The 20,994-nt window shown below is 39.7% G+C and overlaps 6 protein-coding genes across 11 annotated transcripts; 3 read left to right on the top strand and 3 right to left on the bottom strand.

Moving 5' to 3' along the window:
• Window positions 1-551: 551 nt before the first annotated feature.
• LOC105204842 (DNA repair protein RAD51 homolog A) lies at window positions 552-2,665 on the bottom strand. 2 transcript variants are annotated; one of them, XM_039458570.1, is made up of 3 exons: window positions 2,550-2,665; window positions 1,981-2,468; window positions 552-1,858 (listed from the first exon to the last, which is right to left on the bottom strand). In XM_039458570.1, the coding sequence occupies exons 2-3, from the start codon at window positions 2,080-2,082 to the stop codon at window positions 923-925; spliced, it is 1,038 nt and encodes a 345-aa protein (XP_039314504.1). In that variant the 5' UTR covers window positions 2,083-2,468; window positions 2,550-2,665; the 3' UTR covers window positions 552-922. The 2 variants fall into 2 exon arrangements, with proteins under 2 accessions (XP_039314504.1, XP_011172379.1); XM_011174077.3 differs by lacking the exon at window positions 2,550-2,665 and having other exon boundaries at window positions 1,981-2,518.
• A 13-nt stretch (window positions 2,666-2,678) lies between these two features.
• Window positions 2,679-9,387, top strand: LOC105204844 (N-acylneuraminate-9-phosphatase). Its single transcript, XM_011174079.3, has 3 exons — window positions 2,679-2,948; window positions 7,646-8,129; window positions 8,237-9,387. Exons 1-3 carry the CDS (start codon window positions 2,712-2,714, stop codon window positions 8,422-8,424), a joined length of 909 nt encoding a protein of 302 aa, XP_011172381.2. The 5' UTR covers window positions 2,679-2,711; the 3' UTR covers window positions 8,425-9,387.
• Window positions 3,462-6,920, top strand: LOC105204843 (neurochondrin homolog). Its single transcript, XM_011174078.2, has one exon. The coding sequence runs from the start codon at window positions 4,111-4,113 to the stop codon at window positions 6,343-6,345; it is 2,235 nt and encodes a 744-aa protein (XP_011172380.1). The 5' UTR covers window positions 3,462-4,110; the 3' UTR covers window positions 6,346-6,920.
• A 165-nt stretch (window positions 9,388-9,552) lies between the features above and the next one.
• LOC105204838 lies at window positions 9,553-20,820 on the bottom strand. Its single transcript, XM_011174069.3, has 21 exons — window positions 20,577-20,820; window positions 20,265-20,498; window positions 19,992-20,177; window positions 19,662-19,917; window positions 19,512-19,584; window positions 19,235-19,438; window positions 19,069-19,159; window positions 18,858-18,980; window positions 18,627-18,777; window positions 18,187-18,262; window positions 17,920-18,110; window positions 16,110-16,194; window positions 13,417-13,553; window positions 13,112-13,328; window positions 12,887-13,041; window positions 12,075-12,119; window positions 11,766-12,001; window positions 11,300-11,583; window positions 10,814-11,135; window positions 10,297-10,674; window positions 9,553-10,236 (listed from the first exon to the last, which is right to left on the bottom strand). Exons 1-21 carry the CDS (start codon window positions 20,661-20,663, stop codon window positions 9,706-9,708), a joined length of 4,062 nt encoding a protein of 1,353 aa, XP_011172371.3. The 5' UTR covers window positions 20,664-20,820; the 3' UTR covers window positions 9,553-9,705.
• On the bottom strand, window positions 12,450-14,325 carry LOC105204840 (solute carrier family 66 member 2). Of its 3 annotated transcripts, none has more exons than XM_026137280.2 (5): window positions 14,068-14,325; window positions 13,745-13,984; window positions 13,417-13,553; window positions 13,112-13,349; window positions 12,575-13,036 (listed from the first exon to the last, which is right to left on the bottom strand). In XM_026137280.2, the coding sequence occupies exons 2-5, from the start codon at window positions 13,933-13,935 to the stop codon at window positions 12,889-12,891; spliced, it is 714 nt and encodes a 237-aa protein (XP_025993065.2). In that variant the 5' UTR covers window positions 13,936-13,984; window positions 14,068-14,325; the 3' UTR covers window positions 12,575-12,888. The 3 variants fall into 3 exon arrangements, with proteins under 3 accessions (XP_011172375.2, XP_025993065.2, XP_011172373.2); XM_011174071.3 differs by having other exon boundaries at window positions 12,575-13,041; window positions 14,068-14,321; XM_011174073.3 differs by lacking the exon at window positions 14,068-14,325 and having other exon boundaries at window positions 12,450-13,041; window positions 13,112-13,328.
• Window positions 14,752-17,801, top strand: LOC105204837 (protein halfway). 3 transcript variants are annotated; one of them, XM_011174067.3, is made up of 9 exons: window positions 14,752-14,890; window positions 15,121-15,392; window positions 15,477-15,735; window positions 15,844-16,161; window positions 16,236-16,405; window positions 16,479-16,661; window positions 16,753-16,911; window positions 16,982-17,101; window positions 17,189-17,461. In XM_011174067.3, the coding sequence occupies exons 3-9, from the start codon at window positions 15,477-15,479 to the stop codon at window positions 17,459-17,461; spliced, it is 1,482 nt and encodes a 493-aa protein (XP_011172369.1). In that variant the 5' UTR covers window positions 14,752-14,890; window positions 15,121-15,392. The 3 variants fall into 3 exon arrangements, with proteins under 3 accessions (XP_011172369.1, XP_011172370.1, XP_025993062.1); XM_011174068.3 differs by having other exon boundaries at window positions 14,762-14,890; window positions 15,184-15,392; XM_026137277.2 differs by lacking the exons at window positions 14,752-14,890; window positions 15,121-15,392 and having other exon boundaries at window positions 15,471-15,735; window positions 17,189-17,801.
• Window positions 20,821-20,994: the final 174 nt, after the last annotated feature.

Raw genomic sequence — 20,994 nt, 5'->3', positions numbered from 1 at the left:
TAATTGAATATTTATGTTTATTTTTTCACACGTAGCAACTTTTGACTATTACATAGTCAAAGGTACTAGCAGGCGTGAAATTCAAATTCGTTCGAGCATCACTTCACATAATTGAATCGATATTTTTTGATATTTTTCAACTCAATAGAGCTCGAAAAAGATGGAGCAAAGAAAGCGAATTTTATATGTAAATGTTATAAATTAATGTACAAATATAAATCGTTATACATTTCAGCAATATTTTGCAAAGAAGTTTCGTGATTATCGCGGAGATCATGAAGTTTCGCAGATTGTTGGAAACCATTAAAAATTAACGCAAAGCTATACGAAGAAAAGGCATGGCAACTCTTCTGACATTCATGCTGATGTTTGTTTATTGTTGTTAATGGTGATCAAAATTAAATGTCTAAAAATTAAAATCATCAGAATTACAATGATTTAAATCATCAAAATATACTAGAAACAATTTGAAAGGAATATTTATCTTTTATAAGTATAATTAGCAAGATTTTTAATCCTTTCATACAAATTATATGAAAAAATATTACCTCTCGATTAAGAAAAATTATTTGTCTTATATTTATTAAAGCCTTGATGTACAATATCGTATAAAATCTAAGAAAGATATAGCAGAAATACATTAAGAAAATATATACATATATAATCTATTTTTCAATTAACTTAACACTTAACTTTAATTGTGTAAAATTTATTGTTATTCTTTTTTTTAATTTCTTCAATTATTTTCCTATTTTAAAAGATATGTGAATTAATCTAACGTGAGACATTGGTCCCATTAATCTGCCTTCACCTTGACAATTACATAAATAAACAGTAAGACACATCACGTTTGTCGTTAAAAAAGAAAAACAAATACGCCATATAATAATGTTCTTGTTTATACTGATTTTTCGATTTAAGCTTACTCTTTTGCGTCACCTATGCCGTCCTGGTTTATAGCAAATGTTGCCTCGCTCTCTGGTAAACACGGCGAATCATATATCTTGCATATCCTAGTTTCTCCTCTGCCCTTACGCAAGTACAATCTTGTTGTGCTGGAGTGTGCTAAAATATGACCACCAATCGGTTTTTTCTGATCCCCACCAAACATACTAGCGGCACCGTCGACCTGCGCAACCACCTGATTCGTTATAACAACAGCAATTCCATATTCATCCGCCAGTCGTAGCAGCATTCTGAGGAACCTGCCCAGATGATTCTGTCTGGCGCCTAATTCGCCTCTTCCACTGTAATCTGTTCTGTACAGACCAGTTGCGCTATCGACCACCAGCAGGGCATACCTAGCCTCAGTCATCATAGCACTGGCTAGCATCAACAGTTGGGTCTGGTGGTCAGTGTTGTATGCTCTCGCACAGGCGACATTGTCGAGAACGGATGGTCCATTGATCTTGTATTTTTCAGCCACCGCTATTAATCTCTCAGGTCTAAAAGTGTTCTCTGTATCTATGTAGAGGCACTTGCCTTCCGCACCACCCATGCTAATGGGCAACTGACAATTGACAGCGAGGGTGTGACACAGCTGAGACTTTCCTGATCTAAACTCCCCAAAGAGCTCCGTAATGGAGCCAGTTTCTATTCCCCCGCCTAGCAGCTTGTCCAGTTCCTTGGAACCAGTGGTAATGTAGACGATATTCGCCCGGGTCTGATGTATCTCCGTGGCGCTCTTAAAGCCCATCATGACCATCTTGGAGGCCTCCTGCTGCAACTTTTCCGCCTTGGCCTCGCTGATGCCCTTGATCGCGATCAGCTCCTTCTTGGTTGCATATGCCACCGACTCGACGGTGTGGTAACCAGAATCCTGGAGCTTCTTGATATCCCCCGCTGTGATGCCATTTTTCTGCGCGACAACACATGGCAAAGGATAACGAGTGACAAAGCAAACGTCATGAAACGTGTTCGAACGTGCACAGACATGCTGGAGGCATCATCGGCTATCCCAATGGACGCAACGTGACTTACCTCCAACGTTTTGACCAGCTTCGCCGGAGTGTACTCGTCTAGATCGTCATCCTCGTTGACACTTATCGTTGAGTTCGGTCGCTTCGATGCGGTCGCTTCCATTTTTTTGGCGACTTAATGCATTTAATGATGTCAGTCGCCGAAAAATACCCTCCTCGAGGTTAACGACGTTACTTTAAACTTAAACGTGCTTTTGCGCCAAAACACAGCTAACGTTAGGTGCCGTTGTTGCGGCATACGCATTAAAGTCGATAGTTCCAGATGGTTCGATTGTGGACAAACGATTGTGCGCGGTATCCAATAGGAGAATTCGGTTTCCGGTTGCTCTCGGAAAACGTATTGTTCTATTGGATATCAAAGGAGCTCTGAACGCTGATTGGCCATAGCGTTACTCTCTGTGCTTCACTGTGCTTGGTCCCTTCGTTTTTTCTTCAACGCCGTTGAAAGTTTCGCAACAAATATCGAAAAATATCCTAAGATAATGCATCCTAAGAATTTATCAAAGTTTCTCGAGTTAATCAGCTTGCTTACAAAACGTAACACATGCATCTTACGTTTTAAATAATTACGTTTTGTTCTTTTTATTGTGCAAAAAATAATATCCAAGATGGCCGCTGCCTTAAGCTCGCTTTGATGACGTACTTCTTATGCCCCCTCCTCCCTTAATTGTGTCACTTGCGCGAGGGAGCCACGTGGCCGATCAAGTCAGATCAAGTCGCGCCTGGTTCGCGATGGTGCCGATGCAAATTGATGAGAATGCGATTGCGCGCGTGTGCGCGCGCTCTTTGCTCTTTGTGCACTCGATCGGCGGCGCCGTGACAGGGGGAATGGCGATGGAGGATGCTGCGTACCGCGAGCGACGTAACTCACGATCTCTCACATCCAGCCCGTCGCCGAGCGCCGTCTTCTTAGACCTGGACAACACTCTCGTGGAGACGAGGAGAGCGGATAGTCAGACTTGCCGCAAGGTACGAGAGGATCGTGTGTTAACTTAACCTAAGAGCTCCCAGATCTCAACCTGCCTCGCCTCATCCCTCATTCCGCGTGCGATCCGGACCCCCTCGTTCCGTGATTCACCCTCTTTCCGCAGCGAGGCCTGATCGCCGTCGCGAAGTCGCACGCTCCCACGACGATTGCCCACTCGCGACGTCGCAAGCGAGAATAGCAGTCGCTCGCTGTCCCCTCCCCTTTCCTCGCCCTCTCGTGTAATACGAGCCGACTCCCCGATATAGAGCGCTTTCTTTGCGGCGCGTCGACTATTCTCGGCGCCGCGGCTCGCACCCTCGCGCGAGAATCCGAGCGCGCCTCGAGGATTTTTAAATTTCTTTACTTTAGTTGTGCCTTTTTTCCCCCCCCTCCCCCCTCTTCCTCTCACCTACGACGTGAACCTCGCCTCGCCGTCTGGCTACGGAGAAAGTGTAGGAAGGTGCAGCTAAACGTGGACGGACGACGTTTCGACTTTGCGCCTTTGGAACGCGGTGCAAATTCCATGCGGAAGTTGCCCGTGAGACGCGTCGAGATTGAGAAAAGTATCTCTTTCTCTAACCTACAAATTTTTCCGATAAATCAACCATTTTTGTCACGAAAGTAGTTTGTTCTTCGTCCGTCGTCGCGCGCGCGGGAGATATGACACTCCGGCTGATTGATCGATGACGTTCTAAGTCATTGTATCTATTGGTCTTAATGGAGCTTGCATAGTTTTAAGGTTACACATGCGCGAAATTCCCAATATATACTTCAAAGAGATACTTTTAATGACGAAGCAGTTGCGGAGCAGCGAACGGGTGCACGTGTTCCGCGTACGTACGCGCACGTACGCGTCGGCCGGTGGTTATTTTCGGCCACTTCGGTGAGTGTGTCAAAGGGCAAGGCTAGGCGGCGAGAGGACCGTTCTGGGAGCCTTGCCAGTTGGCTCTCGACTATGCTACGCGACGGACAGCGCGGCAGCCGGTCCGACGTTTCCTAGAACCGCACGCTTTCGGAAATTGCTCTCGCGTGGCGTGGGCACATCGACGATCCGCTGGAGTTACTTGCTGCAGTAGGACCAAACGTTACATATCATCAGTCTTCTTTATCGTGTTCCTCTTTCTCTTCTTCTATACTCCTCTTAGAGTACGACAGGAGAGCACCATGAGTATCCCTGAGGGTGTCGCAAAGTGCGTGGCCATACTGAAGGCGGTGGACACGGACTCGGAGAAGTTCGCCGTCCTGTTCATGGTTACCAAGCTGGTGAAGGCAAAGGACTGCGATTCCGCCGCCAAGAAGATGCTCTTTGAAGCCATCGGGGCCAAGTTCCTTAAGAAGTTGTTGTCCAGCACGAGCGTCCCCGTGGACTGTCCACCGCAGGTGTACCAATCGGTGGCGTTGTCCATACTCTCCGCATTCTGCAGAGACCCCGAATTGGCTTCTCATCCCGACATGGTTGGACACATCCCGCCACTCCTAGAGATAGTATCCCAGGCTGATGAGGATGCGCCGGACGACATGCTGATCATCGTCAGCGAGGCTTACACCTGCTTGCAGTGTATCGCGCAACAGCCTCCTGGGCAGAAGGCTTTGCTCGAGCAGAAAGCGGTTCCGAAGATGTGTGACATATACGCGGAAAAGTCCTTCCAGACGGACGAGGCTCTGAATATTCTAGTCACGTTGGTCAACACGTTTGGACCGGAAGCTTGGAATCCAACGGACACTGCTCCTTTCCATGCCATAATCAACAAGATAGCCTTGGACTTCGAGACTGATCACACGGAGAGAAAATTCGAATTGTGCACTATTCTACAGGCTCTCTTGCAATCCTGCAGGAAGGAAGTGATATCCACGAACGCAAAGGAGGAATCTTGGCCATTGAGCATTCACAAGGGCCTAAACGATATTCTGAGATCAAAGATAAGCAAGAAGCAACGGGACCCAGCCTTGAAACTCTCGTCTGTGATGATTGATTTGTTGGGCGCGGAATGGGCCATGTCCGACAAGGAAAATCCAAAAATATTCTTTCTTCTGCTCATTCAATTGGCGTCGATCGAAGTCAGGATGCAGTTGGAGGACAAACAGCTTAAGACTGTGCTCGAGAATGCTGACTTGGTTACTGCTTGCTTCATTATTCTCGAGATCTCGATCAGCTACATCGTTACGGATCAGCTGGATTTAGAGCAAAAGGAAAAGCAGTCGCTTTACACGGCTCTGAAGGGCGCCTTCGCGGCCGTTATCGGTCTGCTTAGCTCCGTATCGAAGATGAAAACGTTGACGAACGTGAAAGAGAAGTTGTTTATTTGCTCCGTCGTCAGGGTGCTCACAGCTTGGATGGCGCAAGAAACGAGCGCGATGCGTCCTCAACTTTATGCCGTGTTGCCATACGTGCTGACGGTGGCTAACGACACTTTTTATGCTCATCGGAACAGGAAGCTAGCCGAGAAAGCGAGATGCAGAACTAAAGCGGACGAAGGGACATCATCCGGAGAACCGATCGTTAACGATCCGTTGAGCGAGAACGACTTATTGAGATTACTATTGCCCGCTCTGTGCTACTTGGCTGTGGAAGAGGCCGCCAGAAAGATTCTCCTTCAGCATAAGCAGGACGAGATCCTGTTCGAGTGTCTGTCCTATCATTGGACCATCGTGCACTACAAGAAGCCACCGGTGCCGAGATCGGAGCGTCTGAAACTTCTGCAAGACGGTAACCGCACGGAAGAGCTAGATCTGCATATTCTCGAGGAAATGAAGGATTCTAGAACCGCGATGGTGTCCATCTGTAACGTCCTGATGAACATCACCGTACTGGAGGCGAAACTGGTGGAGGAGTCGCCGACGTTCATTTCGCTGCTCAAGTTCATCTACAATAATCTGCCAGAGCTGAAGCAAATTCCAGAGAACCTGGTGCTTCATGGTCATCTAGCGGTCCTAGGTCTGCTGTTGATGAAGCAACAGGCAAAACGCATCAAGAAGAACGACTTCTCGATATGTCGTTATATTCAGGCCACCATAAGATTTCTGTGGGACGCGTACATCATCGACGAGGGCAACGATCCCACCGAGCTTGTAGTCGCCATGTCTTACAAGGAACACTGGATGGAGCTGATGGAACTCTGGTTTCTGGGAATGCAGACGATGGCCGGCGTGCTGCAAGTGATACCCTGGTTATCGCAGTTTACGATAGAGTCCGGCTGGGCGGAGGAGATCATCGAGACGCTGAAAAAAGTGAAGATCGGCGGTCTGCAGCCGAACGTCAAATCCGCTTTCGAAGATCTGCTGTGCCACTTGGTGAAAGCTGACGAAAGCGTCGCGTCGGTGTTGAAAAAATGCGGCGCGTTGACCGTTTGTCGAAATCATCGTATGATGGAGCTTGGAAAGCGTCTCTTTGGGGATTAAGAAGCGCGCTAACAACGTTACTGTATAGCTTTCCATTTTTTATATTGCGCGAGCGATGTAAAGAAATTACGTGGAATTGTAGAAGTAGCGAGGATTAATTAATTCTATTTAATTCGACCGAAGCGAACGATTAGTCAATCGAACTTACTTTTGTATAAAGAGCAGCTTGGCAAGATATTCCCTTATTTTGCGACTCGAATTTATTATTTTACCCGCCTCCTGCATACGATATTCGAAATGCGTATGTGCGCGTAGTCCAGTGTATATTTAGACAGCATCACGTCTGGAAATAGTTTCCTGGCAAGCAAGAAAGCTAAGAAACGTATCGCTCTCGATGAAACTCTCTTCGTAAATTACGCGTATACAGCGATACACTACTTATTCTTATACGAGACTTTAATATGTACATTTCGTTTCTGTACGAGTTATTATCAAGCGTGTTTTTTGCTTTGTTACATTGCGCAAGCGGAGATTGTTGTATTGTATTGTATTGATGTTTTCGTAAATTTAAAATACTTTAATGAAGATTTTGTAATAACAGAAATACTTTCTTATTAAACGGAAGAATTTTGTAAGCGTTCGCTTGATTTCATCACCATCATCCACTCTATCACTTTATGTGCTTAACGTACTTAATGAAGTTATTTTTAACAAGGATATTGAAGAAAGATTACTGGATAGCAGAGACGATCAATTTTGTACAATTTATCTGCGAGCTGCATACGCGTTACGTCCGTTTTCAAAGACAAGTGCGTCATGTTTTAATATCCAGAAATCTTTCAGCTACAACTTATAGGCTTTGGAAATAACATGATGTTGGTGTTGTTGGCACAACTCATTTTGTTGTGATTACAGCAACGTCCGCGGGTGCCACTTCGAGTGTCCACTAATCGGCTCGAGTATTTCAATGAATCAATGCATTTTCTAGGTAATCATTAATAATGAATTAAGTGTCCTAAAAATCCTTAACTGACCGCTGTATCCTGTCGTCCTGAGACACACCTTCGTTGATTAATGAACTCCACATTCAATATTTGTCTCTTCATCTACTCTGTCTTGTCTGTCGAAAAGTCGTTTCGCTAACAATTCTAATCTCTCTTTAACAAGGAGAAACGTTTTACTCCATAATATGAAAGCAAGATGGTCTTCTGTCTGTGCACTTTTTTTTATTGAGTGTGGAAATTGCTTTCATCCTCATCTTTTCCATTTTCAGTTCTTCACTTGTCATTCTTTATCATACAAAACATGTAATTATAATGAGAGATAGCTAATAACTCTCATTGTATGCGTTTACCTACAGTTGGCTGAAGAATTGACACGAGAATACGACATCCCGGAAGATGCGTCAGCTAAGATAACGGCTACATATCTGAAGCAATTTAGAAAGTGTCCTGACAACGCGACCCTCACGTTAGACGCTTGGCGTACCATCCTCTGGAGCAAAGCGCTGGGCCACAAGTACTCGCATCTAGCAAAAAGAGTTTATGAAAGATGGCTCTATTTAAGATACCATTACATGGCACTGGCGCCAAACACGGTTTCTATGCTGCGTCAATTCAAAAAGAAGTATTTGCTGGGTCTGATCACCAACGGCCCGTCGAACGCTCAGTGGGAGAAGATACACAAACTGTCGCTGGAGCAGTACTTCGACGTTATCCTGGTATCCGGTGATCTGCCATGGGAGAAACCAGAAGCGGAGATATTCCAAAAGGCTTGCCATTTTCTTAACATAAGACCTGAAGAGTGCATCATGGTCGGCGACAAGTTGGAGACCGATATTTTAGGTAGAATTTTTAACAATTTTATAATCTTATAGAATTTGCATAGAAATGTTTGCTTCGAAAATATATCAGATTATATTGTATAAACGAGTTGTAAAATTATCATATAGGTGGGATTGAAGCTGGACTGTATGGGACAGTGTGGATACCAACTACGGATAAGCCTCGTCTCTCAGGAGACGATCCTAAGCCAGATTTTATAATAAGACACGTAACGGAACTTCTCCGCATATTAGAGAGAGGTCCGAATGCGCCAGAACTTGAAGACTGTTCTTCAAATGGGTCCGACGGCAGTTAATGAGCAGATGCATATTATATTAATTTTTTTTTTTTAAGCGTCTCGATGCCTATAAGCATTTTACGCTGTATTTAGCAAAATCTTTTAGATTTTTGTTGTTTGTGTTAACGTTGTTTTTTTTTTCTATTATATGTGTTATGTATGCGATAGCACTCAGACGTAAACGTAGATTGTTTTAATACATTAACTAATATTAGAAATTTTTTTTTTAAAGTTTGTATGACTTTATCATAGTCTACAGTTTTATAACTTTTACGAATTTTTCATGGAACACTATAGTGATATAATCTGAGTATATCGATACAAATATACAGTCTTACATTTCGTACATTAAATATGAAAAAGCAACTTAAATGAAACTATTTTGATAATGTTCTATAACATTTTATTAAACTTGTTTTAGATGACGAGAGAACCACCGCATGTATATTAGTAGTAATTTAGTGACTTATTGAATTAATATCGCAAATAGATGCCAAGTGAGATATTTTTCAGTTACCTTTTCGAAGTTACCTTCTCGAAGTAACTAGTGTACCGAATAAGGGAGAGAAGAAACTCATGTACAAACAAAATGCACAAACAGAGCCAGTAGTTATAGATAAATGAACAAATAACATGGCAACTATATAACTATTTTAACGTCCATATAACTTAAAAAAAAACCGCGCTGTAATATATGTATTTAAGAGATGTTTGCATAATATATAAATTTCCTGTTGTACAAACGCATAACATTTGTGTATCTGTACATAGATATGCATACGGAACGTTGTACATGTGCGGCTATAGTATATATATATATATATATATGGGTATCTATTTTTTCATATGTATATTTTATCTCTGTTGAATTCAGTTTGTTGGATGTTCTATGAACCATAGATCCTCATACAGACATTGTGAAACCTGCGATAAAAGAGAATGTACTTGAATAAAAGATATATATGAATGTGAGAGATAAAATCAGAGCTTGTTTTACTTTTTTACGAGAGTTATTCGGAAAGTAAGGTCCGAAAACAAATATGGAAACTATGTAGAAATCGGACCTTACTTTTCGAATAACCCTCGTACTATATCAATTATCGTCAAATGATTAAGTGAATCATTCTTCTGCATAAACTAAAAAAATGTTACATATTCAATATTTTTATTTCATTTTATTAATACAATAAGTAACTCGAGGGTGACAAACATGTATACAGACAATATGACAAGCAATGCATTATAAGCAAACGTTTCTTAATGAAGGAACAGAAATATGATAATTAACTCATTGTCAATTTACGATTCCACTTTTTTATCATGTTCGGATATGACTTCAGATTCCGTTTTATTATTTTCAGATGTGACTTCAGGTTCCACTTTTTTATCATATTCGGATGTGATTTCAGATTCCACGTCATCATTTTCAGATATAATTTCCGCTGCATCATGTTCGGATGTGATTTCAGATACTATTTTATCATTTTCAGATGTGATTTCCGCTTCATCATTTTCGGATGTAATTTCCGTTTTATCGTATTCGGATATGACTTCAGGTTCCACTTTGTCATGTTCGAATGTAATTTCAAATTCTGTCTTTTCTTTCGGCTCTACTGCCTCGTCTTGCATGGATATAAGATTTGATGTTGAAGAACTCGCCTCCAGTTTCTCAGGAGATTCAACTGAATCATCCACGACATGAGAAATATAGACCGCTTTCCTTTCAATTTCAGCAGAAATCTGTTTATCGTTTATCTGTTTATCGTGCTCTAGTTCTAAATGGTCCACTTTCAAGTCCGGGGAGCCTAAAGTTGTCGTGTCCACTTGTACCTAAATAAAATGGAAATTATTATTATTTCCGAAACAACGTGGAATGTCGAATTATCTTACCGCTTCGACGAGGTCTCTACTCTTACAACGCAGAGTTTTACAAATCTGTTGAACTTGTATGAGATCTACACCTGCTTCTACCAACGATATCAGCACATCTCTTTCAGTGACAAGTATATCAGGATTCGCATCGACCAGCAGCACCGATTTCTCGGCGATTTTTGGAGATCTTTCAGTCTTCATCATTTTCTGATAAGACTCCAATTTCTCTATCACTTTGTTTTCATCCAGAATTTTCGGCGGTGTGGGCGGCCTGATCTCGCTCATGGTTAATAATTTTTGTGCGTGGATCAAATCATCCACTTCCTCATCCGTGTCCGAATCGTCCTCTACATTTAAAGAGATCTTTAATTGGTAGATCTCGTATAGCATTTTATTCTGAAATAAAGAGAAAGTCCGCAAAAAATCTCGCGAAAAACAAAATATATATTGTAACAAGTGTTGTGGCAATAATATTTAAGGAATTGTAAGATATTAAAACAATCTTAACACGTTTATATAATTTTATCATATATACCATGTTCAATATTCCCTTATACTGATTGATATGCTTCTTAAACACGTCGTGCAGCTCCTTATCGGTATAAAGACCTCTCTGCATTATTTCTTTGGTGATATCATAAACGAATTTAACGTATTTCTTCTCTTCCTCTTTTTGAGACACAAATCGTTTGCAGACGAATTCTTCAGATTTTTCACCATAATCGAAATCATAACATTGCGAAACGCTCGAGCACATCGAAGTCATTTTCTGTCTTGGAGATCTCAATTTAAACATCGGTGAATCTAATCTAGTAGTCGTACAAGGGACTGAGAATTCTTTTTCATACTTATATTTTCTACAGAAATAAGAAAGTTAATGGAATTCTTAATATGTAATATGTGAATTATGTATGATGGGAATAATTGTAAAAAATATCCATTTTAATTTATAGTAGCAATCTTTTTGAAAAAGACTGAAGCGTAACATAATTAATAACTTGAAACTTTGATGGAAGCTCACCCATGTTGCGAAAAGCATGTCGATGGTTCGACTATATGAGGGATATCTCGCGATTTTATATCTTTTTTGCTAACAAAATTTGGTACCGAAAACTTTTTACGTTTCGACGAACGTGCCGTCGTTGGTGACAACATTCTTTGATTCCTCGATGTCGATCGCTGACGTCGATTCATTTGATCGGTTTCTTCGTAACACATTTGACTACTACAAGCCCTCAGCCGATGATCTAAATTATAATTGCAACTGTCCAGATGCTTCGTATTTAAATCTATTCTCAGTATATCCTGTATAAAAATTTCAAAGTATAGATTTAAATAATCATGGTTCGTTAACTTTAAAAAGTAAAAGAAAGATTTAAATCTTAGGCTCAAAAATTTAAAAATTAGCTTAACAATTCAGAAAGTGGCCTTTTGTTAAGTTTACTCCAATTTATAATTTTAAATACATTAGCAACATTGAGGTTTACCATGGGATGATGTTCAGTATCGTAGGCCAATCTATCGATTACATCGTCCGTTGCTTCTAGATGCAAACAAATTCCGCTATCAGCTCTTTGCACTTTACACTGCTGATTTCTTTTCAAATAATTTTTATTTTTCGTATCTACTACGCTTTTCGCTAATAAAATCCGTCGTAAATGCGCGCTCATCGAATTATATGCCTCCAGTTGCTCATAATAATTTTGTCCCGTTTGATTATAAGCTACAATTTTTACAGTATTATTAATATTTCAATTGCGACACAAAATACTGTTGTTGGCACATTGAGCACTCACCACTGCTTTTTAGATTAACCTTCTTCCTCATGCATCTTGTCATCTCTGACGAAAAATTCAAATATATGATTCTCGATAACTATGGTAGGGGAAAATAATTAGTGGGTGAAAGTAAGTTCTCTTAAAAAATTTTGGGCAGTGTAGAGTGATTCGGTGACATTAAAAATTTGCCATCCTCCCTTTAGATGGGAGCTATGCCATGTCCCATGTCTGCCACTTATTCACAAAGTGTTTGGAAGTATTGGAAGTGTTCACGAAGTTGTGTTGACGGTCGGTTGCTAAGCAACCGGCACGTGCTAAACTCCCGTCATGTGCTTAGTATTCTCATTGTAAACGTGAGATTATGCGCATATATGATTCACAATTAATAGAGAATTCTCAATAAGATATAACGATGTATTTTAAACGTAAAATGAGGAACAGATGATTACATTTGGTATGAAGTGTACAATGAACGATACAATGACTGATATAAATTATATAAAAGATTAACACATATGTATCTTTATATATTAAATATTAATAAACGTTAAAATTGTTATCAAAATATTAACTGCACTTCATTTGGTAGATACTAGGAAAAATTAAACACATATAAACGTGCCGTTCGTGCGGCAACAATCTCAATCGCGATATAAAAATATAGGTTTTCTCTTATATTTCCTTAGATCACGGTTAAAATGTTAAAAAACTGTATATTTAGACCTAGACGAAATAGTGTTGCTATTTGGAAAGTTCCGTTTTCGACAACTATGGAACAGCCGGAAATGATTTTCAATCCGATCTCGTTGGAGCTCTGGTATGTACAATACCACTAGTCTTGTAGAGGTACACTTGTGCTAAAATAGCAATGTCGATTGTAACTTGAATGGCACCACACACTTGAAATTGCACAGGGGTATCCCTCAAAACAAAATAGCATGTTTTGAAGATATCTCCCATGGTCCACATCGCCACCATGGCTATACTGAAAATAGAGCAAAATATTAACTCTCACATGGACATGGTCTTTCTCTCACCCTTTATCTAATTCTCACCTCATTCCTACAGTCGACTTGTTCGTTGAATTACGAAGAAATTGAGGGATTCCCAACATTGCTTCTATCAATACTGCCAAGAATCCAAGAATTTCAATAAATATTGGTATATCTAGAAATAAATATGTCATCACACCACCTACACCGGCAAACAGAAGCATGAAACCCAAATAGGACCTGAAGTCTGTCCACTTCCAAAAAAATCTGGCATCCAAATCTGTGAAATACACAAATCGTGCTATCTATAAATGCAGGTGTATGTTGATATTTGTGTTAATCATTTGTTACAATGAGATTATATTTACCTGTAAGTACACGCTCCTTTGATTTGATTATCTGAGTTCTGTTTTGTACATTGATGCAAAGCTTAATCATCACAAACATTGCCAGAATCATAAGTATACTTTGCAACAAAAGTGGAAACTCATAGTGTTTACCAAACCTGCAATAAAAATACGTACATTCAGTGCTTTTGTCATGTAACAAACATGTACCAAGAAGTGTCAGATATATAGAACATTAGAGTATTATTAGAAGCACTAGAACAATATATAATAATGGAATAATAAGATATAACATAAAGGGTACTGAAAAGGAATGACATTCGACAAATTGTCTATCACAGATACAAACCAAAATAGTATACGAAGCGTGTTGGCGATTAGGAGGGTAAGGCAAACGTAGAGGGAGAACCCTTCGGCGTCCTCTTTCCTCTTGATCTCCTTGTACTGCGGCACGTAGGGCACGACCGCGCCGAAGATCATTGCGCCGGACGCGATCCAACCGGCCACGTTCGTCAAGTTCAGCTCGTACGTATCGTCCATCGTTGCTGACCGCCGCTTCTAGCATGCCGCGTGCCCCGCTTCTGATCTACTAAATCGGAAAGAGGCGATCAAGCGATAATTGTAGATCCGAACAATTAACGAGCGGATCATCGTGCATGCAAATAAATTTACGCTTTTAGGTTATGAGCCAGCCATTCATCGTCACTGTCATGCCGCCGATACGTGCCACATAAGCACGTATCCATGTTCGACCGTCAGCCGACGACGTCGGTAGGCCGTTTTCTCGCGATATATGTCTGGATAAATTGGGATAAAATGATTGTCACAGCATCATTTCGAATTCCGATCCCGTGACGCGTTGACATTCACGCGCGGCGCGGGACAAAAGCGTATTTTTATTTGTTTCTATTTTCGTTTTCTGTCCGACCGCGTCGAGACTGGCCGAGACGCGAGACACTTCGCGAATGGCCGATAGAGGTCACTACGGTAGCTCGACCTCCTCAAAATTGCAATTATTTAAATATTTTAATAATTAACGTTACTAAATTCATGATTTTTTTATTTTACAAATGCTTCACAAATAAGTACGCATATTTATACCGCTGTATCATAAATATTGTCGCAAAATTACACAACACTTTCTTATTACACAGTTATTATCTCTGCAGATAAACTCGGATGATAACATTAAAATTAGGGTTTACACAAAAATCAATTTACATAAAAATAATTGTCGAATTTTAAATGTATAACTGTGAAACATCAAACTAATAAAAAAAAATCCTAAAATTAGTGCTGTCACCAATTTTTTACTCTATCGCTTAAATTTTAATATTCACGCGAACTTCCGTGAGATCGTCGGTCTTTGATAGCATCTCGTTGGTGAAATTGCCGATCTAAAAATGGATACCTAATTTTATACAAGAGCGAGGAAAACAACAATCAGCCGAGGATGCTGAGGAGACGGCGTGGTAAAACGCAAAATGCATAAAAGGTACGATCGCAGTTTGTGTTATTGTCGACGACACTCGCAAAAACAGCGTGGTACGCGGTGGTACGCGGTGCGTAATGATGATTCGCGGTTACGATTGCTCGATAAGCCTGATAACGGCTTGCATACGCGTTTCCCCGTTTTATCGCTTAATTGGCGTACTCAACTCGTCGTCGAGCGAGTGTAATGAACGCGCCCGAGTCCTCGACCGATCAATCTCGACTCATCAACAGGTTGACCCGAGCGACTCGGAGTGTTGGTCGCGGTTAAACGGATTAATTCATTTGTGCCACCAGCCACGACGGCAGAGCAGGGGCCCGCGAGCAATCAAGTATGTTGATTGAATTACCCCGGGAACGAGGAAAACACGCCGTTGCATCGCGCTAATTGCAGTCGCACAAAAAAAGAAACGCAACAACGCACTTCCACAGGCAGACTTGGAGACAACGATCGTAAACAAAGCAACAATAATATTATTCACATACTGCAACAATTGACGTTGAAGGTAAATTGTTACGCTCTCGAGTAAATATATAAATATTTAGGTCACATGTGACTACATGCAGTGCGCGATTACGTTTGAATGCAGATGCAGTGGCTGGCTTTGATAATATGCCTCTACGCCGGAGTAGCCAGTGCACGCACGGAGGAGGATCAGCAGACGTCGAGCACAGGTGGGGCCTCGAACTCCCTTCCAGAACAGTGTTTTTACAGACACCCGACAGATTGTCCCGACTCTAACAGGTGTCCTTGCAAGAGGATCACGCTCGCGAATGTACCCGAGGGCAACGCCGCACTCTGCTGCAACACAGATCAACAGGCTCTAGAGGATGGCCTCTCTTGCATAGGTGAATAGAGAACTTGCTGTAATGCAAGATCTTTATTATTATTTTTTTAATTTATCAAACAGTGTGTATTTGTTACAAGTTACTCAAATATTTTCGCTATCACCTCAGGATTCGCACATTCGAACATAAGTTACGTACACATACGTAACGCAACCCTGGATGTATTTAATGTAAGTGAAGTTCGTTGGAGGATGCTAAAATCTCTGGCCATAACCGATGGCAAAATCAATCGACTGAGGGGACAATTTCGCATGATGACGCCAATACAGTGTCTGAATCTCTCGAATAATGAGCTACGCGAGGTAGAAAATAATTCGCTGACGCGTTTGGTGCAACTCACCACGTTGGATCTGTCTTATAATAAACTCACTTACCTTCCAGCTTTAAATACCATGAACGGCCGGGAATTCTGGTTAGACATCTCAGGTAAACAAGCTACTGTCTGTTCAGTACTGTTATCTTAATTAAACATATACTTAACATATCACCTTTTTCCTTAGGAACAAATATACTCTCGTGCCACGATGTGTATCAGTATATAAATAAAACGGGTGAAAAGCAAATCACGTTTAATCGCGAGAATGAAACTGTATGTTCCTCTTTGGCAACGTGGCACTGGTTCAATACCACGGAACAGGTGCCTCTTTCACAGGTTCTTTATCTCAGTCTGGTACGTTTTAATACGTATAATATCATGTGTAAAACTTTACATACAAGTAATCGGAATTAATCTTAACTTTTAGTTGCAAACCGAATGTCCAAAAAGCGACACTTGGCAATGTCAATGTGATATCAAGAGATTAGACATTATCGAAGGCAAACCACCGACACACGCTGTAAACGTAGATTGCAGCGGAATACAATTGACGGAGTTACCCGAAAAATTACCGCAAAACACTATAGCACTTAATGTTTCTTATAATAATGTACGTGTGAGATGTAAGATTCTATGTTATTTATTACGTGTAAATTGCACTTCTTTATAACGCGATGTTTTCTCTTGTTTTTTTTTTTTAGATTACGGTTATAGATGATCTCAGTACTAACCCCTGTTACGAAGATCTACGCGAGTTCTATGCGGATTATAACAATATCTTGTCAATAAATAAGTTGGAGGGTTCAAAGTTTCTGGATAATTATGCTATCCTAAGTTTACGGTACAATAAAATTAAATCAGTAAGTAAAAGAAATACTTTTTGATGATATCAAATGTATTCGCACATTCTAAGTATAATAATGTGTTTAGCTGCCCACATACATATTAAGTCCAAGTGCGCACAATAAGAATTTTATGAGTTCAAGAAATCTAGTTAGGCTAGGAGGTAACAAGTTGCATTGTGACTGTAATACTGCTAAGCATCTAAAGGTAAATGTGACACGTTTATAAAAAATAAAACTAGTGTAAGATATAAAATATTAAAAGAGTTTTTTCCATTTTTTTTTTCCACTTTAGGCATGGTTACAAACGCGGATATTGGACTCCGACGAAGTAATGTGCGAAAATGTAAAAGAAAAAGTTGTAGATCTAGAGCCGTCGAAGATGTGCGTGTATCCAGGGGACTGGACGGACTATATATATTACATTATCGCTACCGAAGTGATACTTTTAATAGGTTTGATTGCCAAAGTGTCTTATGACTACTGGGTGTTCAAAACGGCAGGATATCTTCCATGGCCGGCGAATAAAATGCCAAAATTGCCTTGCGACTGGCTATTTGAGACATAAATCAAATAAACGCGTGTAATTTTTAACGTACAATGAATCAAGTGTGCAATAAAAATATGATATTGTTAGAATATATTAAATGTGCCTTTGTAATGCATCAGGAGATCTCCAACTCTATAATGGATGATCATATTTAGGTCTTCCAGAATAGGCTTTTAAAGTAATCTCCATATACACGTCCATGACAAGTGTTTTGGTAAAATTTGTTTACTGTTTAGAATGTATGTGGTTGTTAAGAAATGTATGATACGTAATTTTATAATTGTTTAGATTTTACGTAATTTTATATGTATAATAAGTGTATTAAAAATAAATTATTTACAAGCAATTTTTAAGTAAATTTTCACACATCTTTTATATGTAAATATCATTTTAATACAAAATCTTTCTCCAGAAAAAAACCTATCACACTTATTTCACATTATTAAAACATACGAGTGTATCGTACTTACATTATTAGATTTCCTCTTTCGACTTTTTTTCGACACATTTCTTCCGCTTACGTCGTTTATATGTAGGTACGGTTAATATTTTTTCGCGTGCGGGTGCTGTACGCTCAAGCTTACGTCGTTCCTTTTTACTGTGTTTCTTCATAGCCAGCATGTAATCTGGTACGTCGCATCCGGATGCTCGCATAACTGCCGCAATACTAAGAAGAGAAGAACATTTTATATTATTATTTACTGTAACATATACATGTGTATAAAAGAAGAGTCAATACGTACCTCCGTAAATTCACTGTATCCTGTTGAGTGAAAAACGTTATTGCCTTTCCCTTGTGACCGGCACGACCGGTACGACCTGTTTCGGAAAAGAAGTTCAAGTAAGAAAACAGACAGCTTCACAGATCAACGTTCTATTTCTCTGAACATACTCGTGAGATGTGAAAATACTGCGGTATCGCCACAGTAGCGAGAGCGCATCTTATGACAGATGATGTATTTATTCTTTATATATTCGAGAGCATGACCCCTATGTATTGTTAGCAACACAATAGCTTGAACAATGCCGAAAGAGAAGAAAAGCTACTACTTGGAACCAAGTATATTGTCGACAATGAGAGTAGAAAAAAAAGGGAGTAGACAGAAACGCTCGATGCTCCGTGTCATCAGAGAAACGAAACAGACCTCTGTCTCGAGGATTTACTGATAAGACCGATACATACCTATTCTATGGATGTACGAGATGGCGGATGGTGGGAAATCATAATTTATAACGAGATTTACGCCTTTAAAGTCTATACCTCTGCCCATCAATTCTGTACAGATTAAAACCCAGATCTTTCCCTCTCTGAAGCAACGCACGGTATTATCCCGCTAAGGAAATACGATGATTAATGTACAATTAGACTGGTTATCAGACGAAAGAGAGAGAGAGAGAGAATTTCTTACCATACCTGTGTCATTGTTCTATCGGCGTGAATAACGTCCACGTTAATTCCATCGTAAATAAGCTCGTTAAAAAGTTCTTGAGCCCTCTCTTTGCTTTGCACAAATACTAAGACCGGTGGCGATATACCCTTTATAGATAATTAGAAATAATATGTATACAGTAACGACATTTAAAAAAAAGTAATAAAACATAGCAACCAAATTGAATTATCCTACCTTCTGAATAATGTTTCTAAATTCTACCAATTTGCCTCTCTCGCTACCAACAAAAAGAAGCTCTTGATCTACCAAATCTGCAGCTGCATTTCTGAAATAAAAACATAATTATTAAATTTTCATACTTTTCCTATAAATTAATTAAAATATATATGCATGCACATACCTTTGTCCAACAGTTACTGTTATAAGACCCTTCATGTTACGACGGCACCACTTTGACACAGCTGGAGTGTTCGTCGCACTGAACATACCGCGATGTAAATTTGTATTAACACAAGCCCTCGTAATCTCATCCAATTGTTCTCTAAAACCGCGTATTCCTTCTTCGAAAAGTTTATCTGCTTCGTCCACAATCAACCATTCAACGCTGAAAAAAAAAGAATATCACTGTGCCTAAATCTGATTATAATCAATGAAATACAACTGTGAAAAAAACATACTTGTTTAACGAGATAGCTGGAGGATCTTGATTTAAAAGGAAGACCAGTCGCTTTGGTGTAGTAATTAAAATATCTGGAATAGAAATTAAGTTTTAGAAGTATTAGAAAGAAATCATTTCTGTTAAAAATTTTAAACTGGCTGTTACTCACCAAACTTTTGTGAGCTTGAAGGGCCATATTTGTTGAGAGCCTGATTTACTTTACTAATTATATGAATTCTAAAGTCACAGCCATCACTCAATCTCAAGCATTCCCTATATGTCTGTTTGGCTAATTCTCTTGTAGGACTTAGAATAACAGCGCGAAAACCTTTCTTTTGCGGTCCCCGCAAACTATGAATAATAGGCAATAAAAAAGCCGCAGTTTTTCCTGATCCTGTTGGAGCACAAGCCAGTATCTGTCTGCCCTGTCATAAAAAAAAGAAAACTTATACTAAAAATATTTCTATTATTAGTACACTTGATATAAGAATTTACTCACTTCTAACATAATTGGCATTGCTTGCATTTGTATTGGTGTTGGATACATATACCCACTGTTTTTCATATTGTCTAACAAATTTTCTGACACTTGGTAGTTTGTTTTCAATTCATTAAATTCTAACATTAATTTAGGTACATGGCTGCCTGTGACTGAAATACGATTCATGTTCCGTAGATGGTTTATCTGGGGGAAAAAAAAAAGATATTACAAATATGTTACAAAACAGACTTTTCATTTATTTGTATTTAAATCACTGTGTAAATCTCAAACCTTCTCTTGCTCCAGCTTCAACATCTTGTCAGCAGTCGCAACCTTTTTATGTTTCTTTGCCGGAGCACTTCCATCCTTCGGTACCGATAGTCCATCCAGCAATGTTATTTCATCAACATCTTCAGCCTCCTCTTTACACTTTCTTTTTGCACTGTTTTTTGTATTAGGTTCTAATACCTCATCCTTTATTTTTTCCACCGTACTGCTTATGTCATTTTTACTTGGTCTCACCATCTACATACAAAATTATTAATATGTTATATTAAACAAACACATTGCAAGCTAACCTCTAAGACAATGATGAAAAATTACCTGAAATCTTTCTGCATCTTGTCGAAAGCGTTTTGTATCAAATTTGACGCCGACTGCGAGTTTCTTGAAAAGATCATGAGCATCCATAATGCTGAGACATAAAAATAATTTATAGAATCAAGTCATATGGACCACGTGTGAACTTAAATAATGAAAATTCTACACGATTAGCAGTAGAAGCAATTGGAATCAACTTGTAGAAGCATGCTGATCATGGCGATTGCTGAAAGAAAATATTTGAGGTTAGGTTAGGAAAATGTAGGTTGTAGGTAAGGAAGGAAATGCAAATAAAATGCGACATCTGTATAAAGTGGCGAAAAGCCAATAACGAGAAGCGATCGATAAGGTAAAAACCGAGTAGGTAATGAAAAAAGAAAAATGGCAGAAGCGTTCATACTTCAAGGTTGTTGATTTTTCT

The sequence above is a fragment of the Solenopsis invicta genome, chromosome 16, assembly GCF_016802725.1.
Source record: "Solenopsis invicta isolate M01_SB chromosome 16, UNIL_Sinv_3.0, whole genome shotgun sequence".
NCBI classification, from domain to species: domain Eukaryota; kingdom Metazoa; phylum Arthropoda; class Insecta; order Hymenoptera; family Formicidae; genus Solenopsis; species Solenopsis invicta.
Note: the sequence above shows the minus strand (reverse complement) of the source record. Positions and strands in the feature narration are given on the sequence as shown.